The sequence below is a fragment of the Engystomops pustulosus genome, chromosome 5, assembly GCF_040894005.1.
Source record: "Engystomops pustulosus chromosome 5, aEngPut4.maternal, whole genome shotgun sequence".
Taxonomy (NCBI): Eukaryota; Metazoa; Chordata; class Amphibia; order Anura; family Leptodactylidae; genus Engystomops; species Engystomops pustulosus.
This window is the reverse complement of record NC_092415.1, coordinates 147,761,125-147,779,994: the sequence shown is the minus strand read 5'-3', so window position 1 is coordinate 147,779,994 and position 18,870 is coordinate 147,761,125. Positions and strand designations below refer to the sequence as shown.

General features: G+C 41.3%; 1 protein-coding gene across 3 annotated transcripts in view; it reads right to left on the bottom strand.

The window, feature by feature from the left end:
- HECW1 (HECT, C2 and WW domain containing E3 ubiquitin protein ligase 1) overlaps nt 1–18,870 on the bottom strand; it is a 172,921-nt gene that overhangs the window by 35,035 nt on the left and 119,016 nt on the right. For 2 of the 3 annotated variants that reach the window (XM_072153345.1, XM_072153344.1), the window contains 5 exons: nt 13,934–15,262; nt 8,422–8,523; nt 6,493–6,643; nt 6,250–6,368; nt 1,384–1,505 (listed from right to left, as the gene is read on the bottom strand). In XM_072153345.1, coding sequence (XP_072009446.1) covers nt 1,384–1,505; nt 6,250–6,368; nt 6,493–6,643; nt 8,422–8,523; nt 13,934–15,262 — 1,823 coding nt within the window. The remainder of the gene's footprint in view (nt 1–1,383; nt 1,506–6,249; nt 6,369–6,492; nt 6,644–8,421; nt 8,524–13,933; nt 15,263–18,870) is intronic. The other variant, XM_072153346.1, reaches the window with a different exon arrangement.

Here is an 18,870-nt window from a genome sequence, read left to right as displayed (position 1 = left end):
GATATGTTGATGTACATCAGAATAAAAATTCAGAAATTGTTTGGACAATCTAAGAAAATAATTACCATTATTTATCATTACAAAATGAAATTAAACCATTCAATAACTGTTGTATTCCGATCCAAATTGGAGCACCGGCTGTTGCAGTACTGCCTGCGATCCAACTCCCCTCTCTTCAGTCTGCAGCAGCAGTGAGAAGAAAGCGCAGGGGGCAGAGCATAGCACGTTAGCCCACATTTACTAAGAACAGTGCCGTGCCGTACAGTTTGCCTGTGAATAGTGCAGGATGTGCCAGATTCAGGATTTCTTGTGCCCGTTCCTATGAATCTGCTGCTCCCTGCACTGCCCAGACAGAGTGCACCACTTTTTTTGGTGCACCTTTAACATGGGGTTTGCAACACATTTCTGTCAGACTTTGCATGATAAATATGGCGCACGGTCCAACAGAACACCGGAACACCCATTTCAGTGTAGAAATTTGTGTCGCATGAAGAAAAGCGAAGCCGTGACACAAAACGGTTGCATGAAACACAAATGTGACGCAGGTACTTCTAAAATACCCTTGCAAGCAGTTTGCAATGGAAAAGAACGTGCAAAGTCTGACAGAAAACTGGCGCACGTCCCGTAAATGAGCCGCCATGTGTTCCTCTCGGCATTTGGCATTAATACCAAACGGGGTCCACACCAACAGCAGCGAAATGGAGGAATTCACAGGATTACTATGCAATGCATCCTCCTAAGATTTCCCCAAGGAGGAAGGTTAGGTTAAACAGAACAAGGAAAAATGAAGACGACTCACAGTTGAAGGCTGGGTAAGTTATAAACTTTCTCTTCACCACAGTCATAGACACAGCATAGCCTCAGCTGCTTAGTAATGGGGTTTGCTTTCAGTGTCCCCTTATGAACTGTTTTGAGCTGCAGCCACAAAACTTAAAGTCCAACTGTAAAAAACTTTTGCCTAAATCTGCACTAAAAATAGTGCTGTAGCCCATGTCTTTTTTCCTTTATAAGTAACAGAAGAAGGACAAAATGGGGAATGGAGGGTGAATGGAGCATTACGCAGCATTATTAAGGGTGAAATCTAAGACAAATTTAAAACTAAGATGTGTATGAGTATTGTGATTTTCTATGGCAGCAGAGCTTTGTTTTGTGATTTTCTGTGATGTTGTGTCACTTCTGACATGCTTTGCCATGCTAACAGAAACATTTATGGCACATAATGTCATTGTAAAGTGCCAAGTGAAAAGGTAAGGAAGTACATTCATTTATCAAACCATTCAATTGTTAACAGTAGAACTGGTCTTGTCCATCATACACACACTGAGATATGCAAACTGCTATGCAAAAGTAAACTATAGTTTGATATTTTAATCACATACTCACATAGTTTGCATGCAGCACAGTAAAAAACTCTGGATTGGTTATAAACTTGACAGCTGGAGACTGTAATAACAGGGTTATTTTCTGAGAGTTTATGGGGGTTGACGTTGCGTCTCTTCTCAACTCTGAAAAATAAAAGTTGTAGAAAACTGCTATTAGAGTTACAATTATGTCAGAATATGTTGTACCTAAACTGAATGAGAAGTTCAGAAAATAAGAGCTGGACTCTGAAAAGTGCAATTTATCCTGTAGAAAACAAGCCCTCATACTGCTCTGTAAAGGAACAAAAGTAAAAAAAAGTTTGGTTTTTGGAAGGTTGAGATAAAAGAAACAGCTGGGTTAAGGAAGAGGTTGAAAGAAGCAATTGACAGCTAATCTTCTGATTATTGCAAATTCTTACAGATATGTTACTGTCTAAAAAATCAAACTCAAGTTTCTTTTTGATAACTGCTGATCAAAATCAAATTTTTTATATTACTGGGTGAAATTTAAGTGAGCACTGTTACGTCACATCATTCACGCAGTAAAACATCCCCCAGTCTGTCAGTATCCATCCATTGCGGCCTCTTGCTTCCTCCTCCTGCACTATATCCTGCAAGAAGTTCGACACATGTGCAACGACCCTGCCAATGTGTAGGCAAGAGGGTAGTTGCGAATAAGGCCCTCTACCTGTCAGGATCCATCTAGTGAGTCTGATAAACTCACCTAAGGGATAATGATGGGAGATCTCAGGTAATAGCAGCTGTAGATATTGCCTGGAAAGGCAATAGTTAAATGGGTGTAAGGTATTGACCAATGAGTTGGCTGTATTGTAAACTGGAGTGTGATTGGAGAGGTGCTACCACGTGACCAGGAGAATAAAACACCTGGGCAGGGAGAAGCACATGGTCTGATTCCAGTCCTAGCTGGTTTTAGCAACACCTGGCTTTAGTACACCTTCAGTGCTGACAAAGAACCTAATCCCAGGACCAGAGTCAGGAGACTCTGAGCTGCAGCTTACACAGTTTGGACACAGCTCCATCCAAATTCTCCCAGCCTGCATCTACTACCAGGCTGGTGCACTATTCCTCATGACCCTTTCCACAACCACTCCTTTACCAGAATCTGCTGTTAACCATTTAGGCCCGTTACTTGCAACCTGTTGTTCAATAAAGAACCGTGAGTTAATTTGCACAATGCTGCCTCTGTCTAATCCCTGGATACGGCTGTCTATCATCATGGGCTCCCCATTCATTACCCAGGGACCTATCTTACAGACACTGATGGGTTGTCCCACGGAGAACCAGTACATCAGCCTCTCCCTCCATAATTCTTGCACACACCACCTGCTGGAGACCTGCCAGGCTGTAGGACAGCCCTCCGGTCCCCATACAAAGCACCGTGACATCAGTGCGCCCTAGGCCGCAACCGCCAACCACTCTGGCATTCTGGGCCCCGGCTGCATCCAGGTCCCAAGAAAAGGTTAGGCCCTGGTGGGGGATGTTGCACATGCACACTGCAAACCATCAGCAACACTATCTATGAGACGCTACATGGGAATTAAATTACCCCAATGGTGGTGCTGCGCCTGTATTCACTAAAAGGCTCCAGTCTTTCAGTAGCTACAAACTCCACCAGTTTGATTCTGTAGACCAGATCTATTTTGGCGGATCTTATTGCTATAGTCTCCACAGTTTTCGCACTCTGCCTGCCCCCCTTCCTGCCCCAACATGCCCATAGTGCCGTGCAGGTTGGAGAAAGCCAGAAACTGACGGGGAGGGAAAAATGTAAAAGATTTTTTTCATTAACCCCTTAAGGACCAGGCCCTTTTTCGTTTTTGCTACTTTATTTTAAACTCCCCACCTTCAAAAATCTATAACTTTTTAATTTTTCCATGGAGAGAGCTGTGTGATGGCTTGTTTACTGTGTAACAAATTGCACTTCATAGTGATGGTATTCAATATTCTATGCCATATACTGGGATGCGGGAAAAAAATTCTGAATGCAGTGAAAATTATGAAAAAACACATTTGCGCCATTTCTTGTGGGATTGGATTTTACGTCTTTCACTGTGCGCCCCAAATGACATGTCTACTTCATTCATTGGGTCAATACGATCACATGGATATCAAATTTGTATAGGTTTTATAATGGTTTCATACATTTACAAAAATTAAAACCTCCTGTATGAAAAAAATTCTTCTTTTGCCTTCTTCTTGCGCTAATTTTTTCATACTTTGGTGTACAGAGCTGTGGGTGGTGTCATCTTTTGCGACTTTTGATGATGATTTGTGAATTTGAGCGCTATTTTAAGTTATGGGGTTAAACGCAGTGAAAAAACGTTATTATATTTTGATAGACCGGGCATTTTCGGACGTGGCAATACCTAATGTGTTTATGATTTTTACTATTTATTTATATTTATATGACTTCTAGGGAAAGGGAGGTGATTTGAAGCAGGCACCTGGTGAGTATGAAGAGGGCTCAGCTCGTGTGCCCTTTTCATACTCCCCCATGCGCAATAAAATGTACAGGTACATCTTATTGTGCTATGGGGTTAATGTAGACTCTGCAACCCATCTTGACAGAAATGTTGATATTTTTTGCTAATTTATTAACCCCTTAATGCATTAGGACAATCCTGTATGTCCTTATACCATTAAGGATGCATGAAGAAGGCTTACGGTCTCAAACTTCCTCCATTTAAGGATTATGGAGGCCATTGTGCCTTTAGGAACCTTGAGTGCTGCAGAAAGTCTTTTGTAACCTTGGTCAGTTCTGTCTCTGAGCTCCTTGGGCAGTTCCTTAGACCTCATGATTCTCATGTGCTCTGACATGCATTGTGAGCTTTTACTAAGCCTTTACTAATCAAGTCCAATCAGTTTAAACAGCTGGACTCCAATGAAGGAGAAAAACTTCTCAAGGAGGATCAGAAGGAAATGGACAGCATATGAGCCAATTATAAGTGTCACGGCAAAGGGTCTGAATACTTATGACCATGTGTTTATCTTGTTAAATGAATTAGTAAAAATATCTACATTTCAGTTTTTTCTGTCAAGATGGGTACAGAATATACAAAAAAAACAACTTTTTTGATCTTACCAATTAACTGTAATAAAACAAAGAGTGAAAATTTTAAAGGATTTTAACCGGTTCGCGACCGCCCGCCGTGTATTCACGGCGGCGGTCGGGTCGCGCTGCATGGAGAGGGCTCACGGGCCGAGCCCTCTCCATAGCCGGTAAGTCTTTGCTGCATATTGCAGCAAAGGCTTACCGGTAACACCCGCGATCGGTGCTGGGGGGGGTTTGCGCTATTCTGGGCAACGATCGCAATATGGGTAAGCTCGCCATAACAATCCATGCGCATTGATTTTTAGGTTACCAAATTTATTTTCTTTTATGCTTCCCATTATGATTAACTCCATACCTGCATTTGGCCACTGATGCCCTTACATATCACTTATCTAGGTGTATTGATCGGTTGCCTGTGATGCAACTCTTGCTTGTGTCCCCCTCATAGTGGGTTCACTTTTAAACCATTTTGTTGTTATTTGACCCAATAAAATTTACATTTTTTACTACTGATTACGTTGTTCTGCTGTTTATGTTGGTTTTTTCACCCCTCCTCTTTGAGGGTTGAAAGATAGGTACTGATTCATGTTTTCCAACAAGCCCCATGAGTACAATTTTTACAGGGAAGGTTAATTATACTATTACAGATATTTTGCACTTGCAATTATTATTATTTTTCCCTTCCCTACAGTGTGGGGCAGATTTATCAAGCAGTCTGAAAGTCAGAATATTTCCAATTGCCCATGGCAACCAATCACAGCTCCCCTTTAAAATATTCATGAGCATTGGTGAAATGAAAGCTGAGCTGTGATTGGTTGCCATGGGCAACTGGAAATATTCTGACTTTCAGACTGCTTGATAAATCTGCCCCTGTGTGTTCAATTTTAGTTAATATGGCAGTATATGATAGGATCGATCAGACAAGCTAGGGTTAAAGTACCCTAGGGAGTCGGAGAAATAGTATAAATAAAAATAAAAAAAAGTAAAAAAAAAAATTATAATAAAAAAACCTAAAATTTCAAATCACCCCCCTTTCCCTAGAACTGACATAAATTTAAATAAACAGTAAAAATCATAAACACATCAGGTATCGATGCGTCCGAAAAATATCATATCAAAATATGATTACGGTTTTTGAATGTGTTTAACCCCGTAACGGAAAATAGCGCCCAAAGTCGAAAATGGCACTTTTTTGCCATTTTGAAAAATATAAAAAAAATCTATAAAAAGTGATCAAAAGGTCGTACAGTCCTAAAAATGATATCATTGAAAATATTATCAAATTTCGCAAAAAATGACATTACCCACAGCTCCGTACACCAAAGTATAAAAAAGTTATTAGCGCCAGAAGTTGGCAAAATCAAAAAAAAAATTTTTGTACAGGAGGTTTTAATTTTTGTAAATGTATGAAAACATTATAAAACCTATACAAATTTGGTATCCCCTTAATCGTACCGACCCAAAGAATAAAGTAGACGTGTCATTTGGGGTGCTCAGTGAAAGACGTAATATCCAAGCCCACAATAAATGGAGCAAATGCGTTTTTTCACCATTTTCATTGCATTTGGAATTTTTTTCCCGCTTCCGAGTACATGGCATGGAATATTTAATACCATCACTATGAAGTGCAATTTATTATGCAGAAAACAAGCTGTCACACAGCTCTTTACGTGTAAAAATAAAAAAGTTATAGATTTTTGAAGGTGGGGAGTGAAAAATGGACATGAAAAAACAGGAAAGGGCCCTTAACCGGTTAATACATTCCATACCCACTTTAATATAAGTTGTCCAAAACTATTTAGACATGAATGTCTCTACCTGAATTTGGCTGTGACAGGTCAGTCTCTGAATCACCAACCCCTGGGAGTCTATCACTTCGACCAACAGCTTCCTCTTCTGGCCTTTCTGTTGCAATCGTCCTCTGGATATTTTGATACCTTAATTTTTGATTGCATGAAAAATTTTACAATTAGTGAATACTGTATGTGTCAAGATTGCATATAATAGAATGTTATTACACAGAGTGATACATATTTGCTTTCCATATATTTTTATACCAACCTGCGGTTTAATTGCTCCATCTGTTGGATGGACCCAGACCTACTGATTCCATCTGGTGTTGCAGCCGTTGTAGGTCTCTGCCATGTTGTAGTGCGGTTCACATGATCCACGTAAAACACCCTGCCGTGGCTATCAATTCGAGCCTCCCAATCTAAATAATATAGAAACAGATAAGGTATTACATTATATAGTGTTCTAGCAATAATTATTTGTAAACTGGTGGTCATAGGTTAAGGTACCCCTTTAAGGTAACAAACTTTGTCTATTTCACAGGGTCAAATCTCTTACAGCATAGACAAGAAACCATCTACTGGGATTCAAAGCAGCAGATGGGAATAAATATTTCAAATAAGTTAGCAAAAATGTTAAGGAACTTATCATGGTATACCATGATCAAGCCTATGCTTTACTTACTACCTCTTATCGATCAAGTTTTATTTAATAATCAGTATAATGCTGCATACTGCACTATTCTATCTGGTCAAAGAAACCTAAACTTGACAAACCCATTATTATGGGTCATGAGGTACCATAGTGGTACAGTTAATGAATGCTGTACATAAAGGTCCAAAAAATTCTCTGACAAGCATATCACTCAGGTAAACCAGTACACTGTACTGAAGAGATTTAAACACATCTTGTTGTCAAGTGTTTGCATATTTCCCAGAATCCCCCAGTGTAACATCAATGGCTTATGCTGTGCTGATTTAAAAAAATGCCTATGTTAGCATTCAGAATTATTTCAGTTTCTATTAGTTTAATTCACATTACATGGCACCCTGCCAGCAGCGTTTGGTGAGTCCCAGGGAAGGGCAGCTGCACCCTGTGTGTGCTTGTGTCAGTCTACTCCAAACTCATGCAGCTCCTTCACCCTCACCAATTCCTGTCACATTCATTGAGCAGGCAGGGAACAGAGGAGGGGGATGGTGAGCAGGAGAGGAAGGAAGCATGAGGAGACACAGGCACACACAGACTGCAGCCGCCATCCCCCGGGACTCACCAAATGCACAGCATAGGCCAGTGATGGCAAACCTTTTGGAGACAGAGTGCCCAAACTACAGGCAAAATCCACTTTTTTGCCGTGAAGTGCAAACATGGCTTTTTAAGCTGTAACTTCTTGCTACCTGTTCTTCCACATCTTTCAATCGTATCAGCCCCCTGAGGCCACCAATACAGTTGAAAGAAGGAGGACAAATTCATACACATTATAGATTCTCTCTAGGCCCTCTCTGTAGAGGATGAATGGTGGTTCCAGCAGGAATACCTCCAAAGATATTGCAGTTCTGTCAACACCTTCTCACTTTTCCTGCATTTCCTAACAGCCAATTAAATGTGACTTTAAAATAGCACTGAGAGCAGAAACTCTTAAGTTGCCTGGGACTGCAGGAACATTTGGTGGATTTGGTCATACTTGGTGAACCTTGCCCTGGGCAATGGTCTGAGTGCCCACAGAATTGGCTCAGAGTGCCACTTCTGGCACCCGTGCCATAGGTTCGCCATCACTGGCATAGGCTATTGCAACCTCACACCAGCTAAAAATCACATTCCTGGTGACAGGTTCGCTTTAACTCTCCACACGCAGTGGCCTTAGCTGGCAGAGCCTTCTTAAGGAGAACTCCCAAACCTAATCTCAAGCCCCACACTCAGCTAACCCAGTCCCCTATACTCTACTGATTGACATTGCAAATGTGCTGTCTGCAGTTGGGGATCTGTTCTTCTGGAATAGATACATACTGGTTTGGCTTTTATCCTGCATCATGTCAGTAGACTTTCTGCTTCAAGTCATGCTTCATGTTAAGGGGCCAACTAACAAGGTAGTCAAGAGGCAATGTTTTCCTTTAACCCCCTTGGAAATGTGTGCATACTAATGTACATAAAGGAATCACTGAAATCAATGTGAACAGAGAAAAACTATTGAGATTTCTTTACTTGGAGGAAGAGGCTCGTCAATTGTAGGATAATGATGATGGTCGGCTCTCAGGGAGGGGAGCTGACTCACAGGTGGGGTGCTGTGTGGTAAAGGACAGTCACCTAGAAAAAAAAAGCAAGGAGAAGTGTGGTACAGAGATACAGTAAGTCATTTTCTATAAAACATTCTATTTTAATATTAAAATGACATGTATGTAAAATGGTAGAAGTATATTCCCTTCCCCTGGCCAGTCTTATACTGATCTCATACATTTAGGGTAATTGATTAGAAAAATCCTGTAACACATGTTTAATGAAGATGGGTTCTAGAAGGTCTGCACATCTGCAACATGTAGCCACCACCAGCATAGCTAATGGTGGAGCACAACATCAAGGTACTGTAATACTGCATAAAGAATTGGCACCAATATCCCATTACATTACAAAAGTCAAGACCGATAGATGAATTCAAGTAAACTGGAGTCATGGTTTTGTAGTTTAACACTACATCCTCAATCCCATTGTGTGAATATATTTTAACAGAGTTATACAATCTTCAAATATGTTTTGTAAATAGTTTACATATAGCAAGATAAATCATGTACTAATATAATGTCTGTACATTAGGTGTCTCTGTAAACAGTCACATGACATGCTGCATCGGATTGTCTCCAGGGTGGGCCGGTGAATTCCCTGGCCCCGACTCCTGGAACTAGGGCAGGGCCTCTGTTTGTACCCATGGAAGGCCCCTGCCAGTGGCTGCAATAGTACTAGATGTGGACGGAAACCGACTGCTCGATTACTATCACTGCAGCTGACTCTCTGCTAGTGCGGCGCGTCATGACGTTGTCACACTTCCCTTCCTGTCCGGCGGTACCAGTGACAGCAGCAACAGGACGAGGTAAGTACATGATTTAATTTTTTTGCTTTCTGCTAAAGAGAGGCTGGGCCATTTGTTAAAATGTAATGGGGAGCAGGTTCAATATCAATAATGAGTGGGCCCTATTTAAAGTAAGCGGGATATGTGAAAACTTCATGGAGGGGCAGTGTGTATAATTAGGGGGATCAGTATGAATAATGAGTGGGAGGCAGTGTGTATAATGAGGGGGTGGCAGTGTGTATAATGAGGGGGTGGCAGTGTGTATAATGAGGGGGTGGCAGTGTGTATAATTAGAGGGATCCGTGTGAATCATTAGGAGGGGTCAGTGTGTATATTTAGGAGGGTCAGTATGTATATCTCGGAGGGTCATTGTGAATAATTAGGGGGGTCAGTGTAATAATTAGGGGGATCAATGTGTATAATTAGGGCGTGGTCAGTGTGTATAATGACGGGGTGGCAGTGTGTATAATGAGAGGAGGTCATTGTGTATAATGATGGGGTGGCAGTGTGTACATGAATCCCTCATGTCAAAAAAATTACACATTTCAAAATAAAAAAAACATTAGGACATGTGAGAGTCCTGCACAATAAGTGTTCCAATATGGTTTAGACCAGGAGGACAATATGGAATGTCTACATATATAAATTATGGGCAGGGCTAAAAAACATCATTTTAGTCAGTAAATGATATACATAAGCAAGTCTATTTGTAACCCTGTTGAAAATATATAATTACCTGATCCACAAGAATATGTAAAAGTGAGGGAATGAAGGTCCACTTGGCATCGCCTGTCTGCACAGGCTTCCTCAGGGGCGAGCCTGAGGAAGGGCTACAAATAGACTTGCTTTTGTATATCATTTACTGACTAGACCAGTGATGGCAAACCTTTCAGAGATCGAGTGCCCAAAATGAGACCCAAAAACCATTCGCTTTTCCCAAAGTGCCAACATGGCAATTTAGGCAGTAACAAACTTATTGCTACCAGAATCTTTGACCTCCAATCCAACACCTTTTCACTCTTCGGACAGGACAAAGCAGCACAAGATGGGTCACTTTAAAATAGTAGGGCACTACTTGGACTGCCTGAGACTGCAGGAAGAACTGTGAATCTGTAGAAGAGCCCGACTCAGGCGCTGGTCAAACTCTGTGCCTGGGAGACAGCCCGTGTGCCCACAGAGATGCCTCCGAGTGCCATCTCTGGCACCAGTGCCATAGGTTCGCCACCACTGGACTAGACTGTTGTTTTTAGCACTGCCCATAATTTATATATTCAGAAATTCCATATTGTCCTGGTCTATACCATATTGGAACACTTATTGTGCAGAACTCTCACATGTTCTAATTCTCTTATTTTCAAATGTATTATTTCTTTGAAATGAGGGATTCATTGTATTGCTTTGTGCGCAAGATTTGGTGATTTTAATTGTTTTTAACACATGCTTTGCTTGATTTAATAAAACATATTTCATAGATCTTCTGTTTTTGAACATCCTTCTTGCATTTAGTTTTTAAAGGGTAGAAGTGTGTATAATGGGGGAGGGGGTGTATAATAAGTGGTGAACATGTATCAAACTTTTGGCTCGCATTTTTCTTTTATTTTTGATATTTTCATGGTGCTTGTGCTAATTTACAATTTTTTTTGTAAAGGCCCTGATAAATATGCCCCAATGTTTTAGTGGTTCAGTATTCTTTATTCAGGGACTGTATCATAGTAATATACTTGGGGGTAACAATGTAATTTTTGATATGCTAGAAGAACAGAATAGTTTGGTTAAAGGAAACCTACCACTTCGGATAGGGCTTAAATGCAGCACATGCCGTGCTGAGCTGGTGCCGGCACTCATCTTCGTTATGTTTTTAAACTGTTTTAAAGCGTTTTAACACTTTATTAATGTTTATATCCGAACTAGCTTCCCCGCACCATGGTCTGCGCTCGGCGCACCATGTGCGTGACTGACTGTTCATGGATCTGAATAGGAAGTTGTAGCGCGCATGGTGCGCCGTGCGCGGACCACGGTGCGGGGAAGCTAGTTCGGATATAAACATTAATAAAGTGTTAAAACGCTTTAAAACAGTTTAAAAACATAACAAAGATAAGTGCCGGCACCAGTTCACCTTGAGCTGGTGAACGGCATGTGCTGCTTATAAGCCCTATGCCAAGTGGTAGGTTTCCTTTAAGTAGATTCTTTAGCAGCACAGTGTGGGAAAAATCTGTTATCCAGGTGACATTATATTGTAAGTAACTATGGTATTTTTAGGGGCTCAGTGAGGGGGGATGTGCTGCAAGAACACATCTGCCAGAAAATTCTGCAGAAAGATATTATGACAATTCTGGGTGCCAAGGAGAAGACATGTTACCTGTGAAGTACTAGATCCTACTTCTTCCTGTGCTAGATGAGTTTTTTTATTCACTGACTAACCTTCTATGTAGTCTGAGACAGCTCTTAGCTCATGTACTGCTATATCCATAGGGTCAGAGAGCCAGCTGTGGGTACGCCAGTATGTAGGGTTATTGTCATCAATTCACATCAAACACTCACATTCCTAACCCCAGCCCAGTCTGTAGCAGAAATCCCTGGAAACCAGTGGTAATTCTTATACCATGCCTAACATTAATGCCCTGAGATAACGTCACCACTGCAGCCCCTGAACACACACCAAGAGCAGTGAACTAGTGGAGAGGAAAGTAGAAAAAGGTTAGCTTAAACTTTGTTTCATTGCCCCGGCTAGTGCTTAGAAATAATCAATGGTAGGCCCTGGGTACCCCAGTCCGACCCTGTTTGTCTCCATTAATATATATTTGTGTGACAACACATACTCTCACATGGAGTTGTTACATACAAGTGGGTCAATACAATTCTTTCCTCCCCTATCATGCTCTTTCATTACTACTTACTACATTACTACTACTACGTTTTAATTTTGGTCTAAAGAGAGAGCAGCCACTAGACACATAAGAACAGAATGAGCAAATGTTTAGATTTTAAAAGATTTCATTAATTTTATCCATCAAATTATACATCGATCTGTTTATTGAGATTTACATGCTGCCTGCTGCTGATTTTTATTTTCAACATCCCTTTAAAATGCTTGATACCATTATTCTACTGTGTTTAATAAAACTTATTGACCCATAGAATGTTTGATACAAGGTTTGTATAGAAAATTCCGATATGCCACCCTTATTTTGGAAGGCGCACCTGCTTGATGTACATCACAAATATTTTGTGAACCATTTGGAAATGACAGAAAGTTAGCTTTGTTTTATGCTGCTGCCTTGTAATCATAACTTTTAATGGTGTTGTCTGTGGGGGCTGTAAAAATAATAAGCTTAGACTGTAGCAGGCGTGTGGCTGTGGTCATGGCAGCACCGCCGGTCTCTGTACACAAACAAAAACTGGCAGTAACAGACAGCGCAGTAGTTGAATAAGAGAGAGAGGCATGGATAAGAAGTTTATAATTTTTACAGCACATTTAACCGTATGTGTTTTTTTTGGGGGTCCTGGAAAACCCCTTTAAGGCTTTCATGCTGAAATCTAAAGTTGTTTTTTTGTTTTATGTGAAATAAAAATGATTTAATACAAAATTGTATTGCTGTTTGTGTCTTGTAATTTGTGTAAAAATGTCTTATTTAAGTAAGGCCCCATACATGCGACGGGTTCGGACCGCAAACTACAGGCAGTGTGCCATTGTTTGTGGTCTCATCTGAGGGCGAGTGACATTCACCCTGACACAGTCCATAGGAAATGACCAGCAGCGTAAATCCAGACAGAAATAGGACCTGCTCTATAATTTGCGCTGCGACTGGTTAGCACGTTTCCGCTTAAGCTATAACATACATTTTTTTCATGAAAGTGCTATTGTAAAAGCAGAGGAATATAACAGAATATGTATCAACACAAACAGAATGGCATTTTCTGGAGCAAAAGGGGTGATGTCTGGCTGTATGGCACATACTGTAGGCATTAACTTAGACAACCTTTTTAATACAGTTTAGCCAGCTTGTAAATGTGTCCCCCAATTTTTTGAAATCATGTACAGTGCCAAGTAAATCAAAATGTTGAAAACAAACCGTTAACACCAGCAGAGATGCAACTTAAAGCAACTAGGACCAGATGCTAAATAAGCACCCCTTTGTATTAGTAATACAGTATGGTATTAATGAGATGAGCTTAGCATTTTAAAGAGGGAGGTGACGTCAGGCATGGGAGAGGGAGGTGGAGAGGGAATGCAGAATTAGCAGCCCGGAGCGCCGGACATATTGTCACCTCACTCCGTGCTGCTAATTATAACTTTCTTTTCTTGGTGATCCCGGTGTGTCAAGACTAGCAGAGGACAGAACTAGGATCAAGATGAAGAGGAGCAAGGGTGAGTATTTCTATTTTTTTTGTTTTTCTCCGTGGTTGATTTGCTTTAAAAATGATCTGTCAACTCTTTGTTCTACTTGTCATATACAACACAAACCAATTCTATGATACGTATCACATCTTTTCTATTGATTGTCATTCTCTATTGTACTATGATCTACCACTACGAATTAGTTCTTCTTGCTACAAACAGATATATATATATAGTGACAATAAAGTTTACAGTAAAACATACATAAAATACAATGCGGAATGAAGCATCTATTGAAAAAGCTTCAATCTAACCTTCTCTCCTACTGCTCGGCCCTGCAACTGGAGAATCTGGGGCACCAGGTGTCCTTTCTGAAATAATACTTTGGCTAGAGATATCATCAGACCATTGGATTGACCCATCACCATGGTCCCTGTCTGGCTCTGGGCTTTGATTAGAATCAGGCATGGATTCAAATGCGCTGTTTTCCTCCTCCTCATCATCTTGAGAGGAGAAGACAGTACTTTCTGACATTCTGGCACTGTCCACAGAAGAGAAACGAGTGTGGCTTGAAAAACGATTGTGGCTATCATAACAGGAAGGGCTATAGCAAGAGGTACTGTAGCATGAAGTGCTATAACAAGAAGTGCTATAGCATGAGGTGTCGCATGTGTCACAGTCATGATCCCCATGAACCCTGGGACTAGAGTCACTCTCACTTTCAGTCCTAGGGTGCTCTCCGTCCACACAGAGATGGTTACAAACAAGTGGGTGATCACTGGAGCTATCATGGGCCAACGTACTTCTACTGTTTTCTAGTTCATCGGCTTCAGATGCTACATTTTCGAGAGAAGGATCAGCCGCCATGGTTTCACTTTCACTCACAATGTCCTTCTCAGACATTTCCTTGACTGTTGATTCTTCATCAATGTCTGCACTGTTCGGCTCATCCTCCTCTTCTCCATCTCCATCCATCTGAGCTGATGGCAAACTGTGCAGTAAGTTGTGAATCCTTATGTAGTGTGTGCGAGGTGTTTCAGGCTCTCCACAAGCAGATGCTATAACTGTTTCCAACTCAGACACCGGCAGAGAGCACGGCCTAGTTTTTCTCTTTACAGCGTTTCTAAGTTTTGGTTCATTATTCTCCTGTTGACTCAATTCTTCTGGCTCGTCAATAATTTTGTCTTGCTCCTTATCTGCTTCTGCTGGCAAGCTTGCCTCCTCAGTACTTATAACATCTGTGCCAAGTTCTTCAAAGGTAGGATCTAAAATAGTCTCTACTTTGGTATCAGCTTCAGAGGGAACAGTCTCTTGCTCAGAATCTGGAACTGTTAGTGGTAATGGGACTTCAGATGGACTACTTTCTAGGTCTTCCAGTGCACTGGCTAATAGAGAATCATGACCTGTACTTACTACTGTTGTCTTATGTAAACTGTTTTGACTTATTGATCTACTGTCTATTGCTGGTTGTTTATCATGGCTGGCTCTAGAAATGCATCCGTTTGGTAACTCTGATGTTGGAATTTCAGTGGCCACTGAAGTTCTCCTCTGGGGCTCATTGGAGAGAACTTCAACTGGGTGGTGCAAAGGACTTTCATGATGCACTGGTTCAGGGTCTGTAGAGGCAGAGATGTCCTCGTCATCTGAAAAAAATTAATTACACATTTAGTAAACATTTTTGTATCGCCTACTTTTCGGCAAACAAATAAGAAATTCACAGTAGACTTTAGATTTTGAGAGAATTTTTACTGAATAGTTTTTATACCCAAACAGTTTAGATGTATGATTTTCTTTGGGTGAACCTTATTTGTCTGATGGAAGTTGAAGCTGTTTTGTTTGCATCCTTTGTGCCATTTGAATAACAAAGGATAGATTAAAAGCCATTTTCTAACAAGTGTAAATATAATTAATAATAATAATAATTATTTATTTATATAGCGCATACAGATTACGCAGTGCTGCACAAAGCATTTCACATTGGTCACTGGAATCATATGGAAGGCTTCCGTTTGCATCAGTCAAGGACAGATTTGTCAAAAGATCTGATCTGGCAAGAATACTGATCAACCACTCAATGATAAGCTTGGAAAAACTTTAATGACCAAACATTTTAGCGTTGCAAACATAGTAGGCATGCTACCTTTGTAATTTTTGAGTAGGGTGTTAGTTAATAATTTAAAAAATGAAAAAAATGAAAATATCCATTTCATTGCAATGTATTGTGCTTAAAAAAAAAAGAGCATTTTCTAATATTTTCCAGTTATTTTTATGCATAGGATGTATGGTCTCAGGCAAATTGAGTAGCTATGATTGTGGTTATGGTAGCTATGTGGTGTGGAAAGTGGGATTTTTTTCCTTTTTACTGTATTTGGATATTCAAATTTTTTTGTTATGTGTGTGTGTTTTCTTGGGGGACATGAAGCTGAGAAGTTTTAGACTGTGACTAAGGCATCTATAACAGCTCCAGAGACAGAGAAAAGAACCCATTTAGGAGCAGAGGTCTCCACTGGAGGTATATTGGGTCTTCCGACATCTCTTGTGGCTTGGTGCGCATGTCCCCGCTTCCTAGGGCGCCTGCATGTGCCAGCTCTGTAAAATTTAAAGGGCCAGTGTGCCACTAATTGGCGCTGGTCAGCTGCTGACCTATTAAATAGCCGGCCTCTTCCTGTGACCTGTGCCAGATCTTTGTGCCTCGTGTCTTAGAGAAAGCTTGTTTCCTTATGTCCTGCACTTGCATTGTGATCTCCTGTTGTGACCCTAGTTCCGTTCCTGACTCCGCTTCTCTGCTGCCAGCCCTGACCTTCTGCTCTGCCATTGACTTTGATCCCATGCTGAGTGTCCTGACCTCCTGCCTGTCCCTTACCACAATTCTGCCTTACGATTCTGTACCTTGCCTTCGCCACCTCTGCGAGCAAAGTCGCTCCTGTGGAGCGACCTGGCGGTATCCCACTGCAGCAAATCCAACCCGCTTTGCGGCTGGCTCAGGTGCCATTTAGACTCCGCTCCCAGGTGTTGGCTTACGTCATCGCTCGTGGTGGTATAGTGGGTCCACTACCCCTGAATCCTGACAGACAGTGGCACTTAAATGATGAACAAGTTGGAGCTGATTGGGTTGGTGAAAGGTCCTCTTTTTGCATACATGCAGGATAAAGCCCCCAGTTAATATGCTGAGCATATCCAGGGAGCTCTGTTATTCCAAAAGATGCCAAGTGTTCATGTGGCCTCCGTTGGGCAAGCAATAATAATTTAAATGTTCCATACAATATTATACTAATGATAGAAAAAGGGGATTTATGACAATATGTGCCCCACAAATGTTGAATATTTCTTGGAAAGGGTTTTCATTGTTTGCGCACATACAACTTTTTGGTCAGCTGAGGACAAGTTCATCTCAGTTATTTCATTAGTTTTGTGACGTTTCTGCAACAAGGTCAAAACATCACAGAAGGCAGCGAAATCCTTGAGTGTTGTCTTATTTTTTGAACCTCATCTCAGTTATCAGAATCAGCCTTCAACCACTCTTGGTTTGGGTTCTTAATAAGTGATTCACTATATCTTCATGAACTACATGTGGCAAATTGTTACACAGGTAAAAATGCTTTTGCAGAACTGTGATGACTTCATAAAATGATAAATATTTAATAAATAAATAAAATACAAACATATGGAAATCTGGATAATGGTGCCACGTACAGATACAACTTATCTCACAATTAGAAATTGGAGACTTTGGGGAGTATTTATCAGGGCTGCAGTAGTGTAGAAGCCCTGAAATAATCGCAAATGCTAGCGATTAGCTAACACTTGCGATTTTTCCCCCTTTCCACCACTTCCACAACGGTGTAGACGGCGCAGGGCATTTCTGTTCCTGCACCTGCACACTTGCTGCAGGCGGCAAATTTTCATATGTGAAAATTATTAGCCGGCTGTATTTATTTCTACACCAGGTAAGGCCTGGCATAGAAATAAATGCTGTGCGGTATCCTGCTGGATACATCAAGATCTTGTCGGCTGCGCCAGTGCAACGGTGGGGCTACCTTCCGCCGGCGTGCAAGCGCCGGTAAATGATAAATGACCCCGATTGCGAGTGTGTAGCATAACCTGTTGTCGTTAAGTAGTTTTCCTAAAGGGAAAGTCAAGTCTTAATGAGGTGATACATGACAGATTATCCTTTTTATTATATCATGCTCCCTCCAATGTAACTTGTGTTCCAATCACTGCACAGATTTCATTTTTTGAGAACAAAACAAGAGATGAAAGTTAAATTATGATTGGTTGCTATAAGCAGCATAGCTTTTTTTTAGACAATTCGATGTGTTTCCCCAATAATGCCCTGTGAAGTTTGAAGATTTCTGGTTTAAAAGACATCTACTATCAGGATGAAGGATTGTTCAAGCACACATTCATGCTGGTGTGTGCCACCGCCGTCAGGTTCTGCTCTTCTTTTAGCTTTTTAGGACCTTGTTTTTACAAAAAAAATATTTTATATATATTTGTACATGTCCTCTATGATATGTAAAGCGCTGCAGAATTTGATGCCGCTATTATGCAAATGAGCCTGGGCTCCATAGGTGCCAATGGAGTCTAGAGCCCCTCAGACTCAATAATTTTTAAAACCTTTATTTCTTAAAAACAAGGGCATAAGAAGAGCAGATTATGCCAGAGGGGAAACAAACCAGTATGTCAGTGTGCTTGGTTTACAATCCTTCATCCTGGTGGTAGATGTCCTTTAACCCCTTCCCGACGCGCGCCGTACTAGTACGGCGCGCGCCGGGTCCCGGTGCATGGAGAGGGCTCGCGGGCCGAGCCCTCTCCATAGCCGGTAAGTCTTTGCTGCATATTGCAGCAAAGGCTTACCGGTAACACCCGCGATCGGTGCTAGCACCGATCGCGGGTGCTTTCACCGCGATCACCTCCGGCAATGCTGCCGGAGGCTTCAAAAAGATGGCGCCGCATGGGCGCCGCCATCTTGGCGCGGATCTTCGCTCCCCGATGACGTCACGGGGAGCGGTGATCCGTTGCCATGACAGCATCGGGCCTCACGAAGGCCCGAAGCTGTCTCGTTTTAACCTATTCATTACAATGTGCTATCAACACATTGTAATGAATGAGGAGTAAAATCCCCATATACTGCCATATTGCAGTATGGCAGTATATGGTAGGATCGATCAGACAACCTAGGGTTAAAGTACCCTAGGGAGTCTGAAAAATAGTTAAAGTAAAAGTAAAAAAAAGTTTAAAAAAAAAAAAT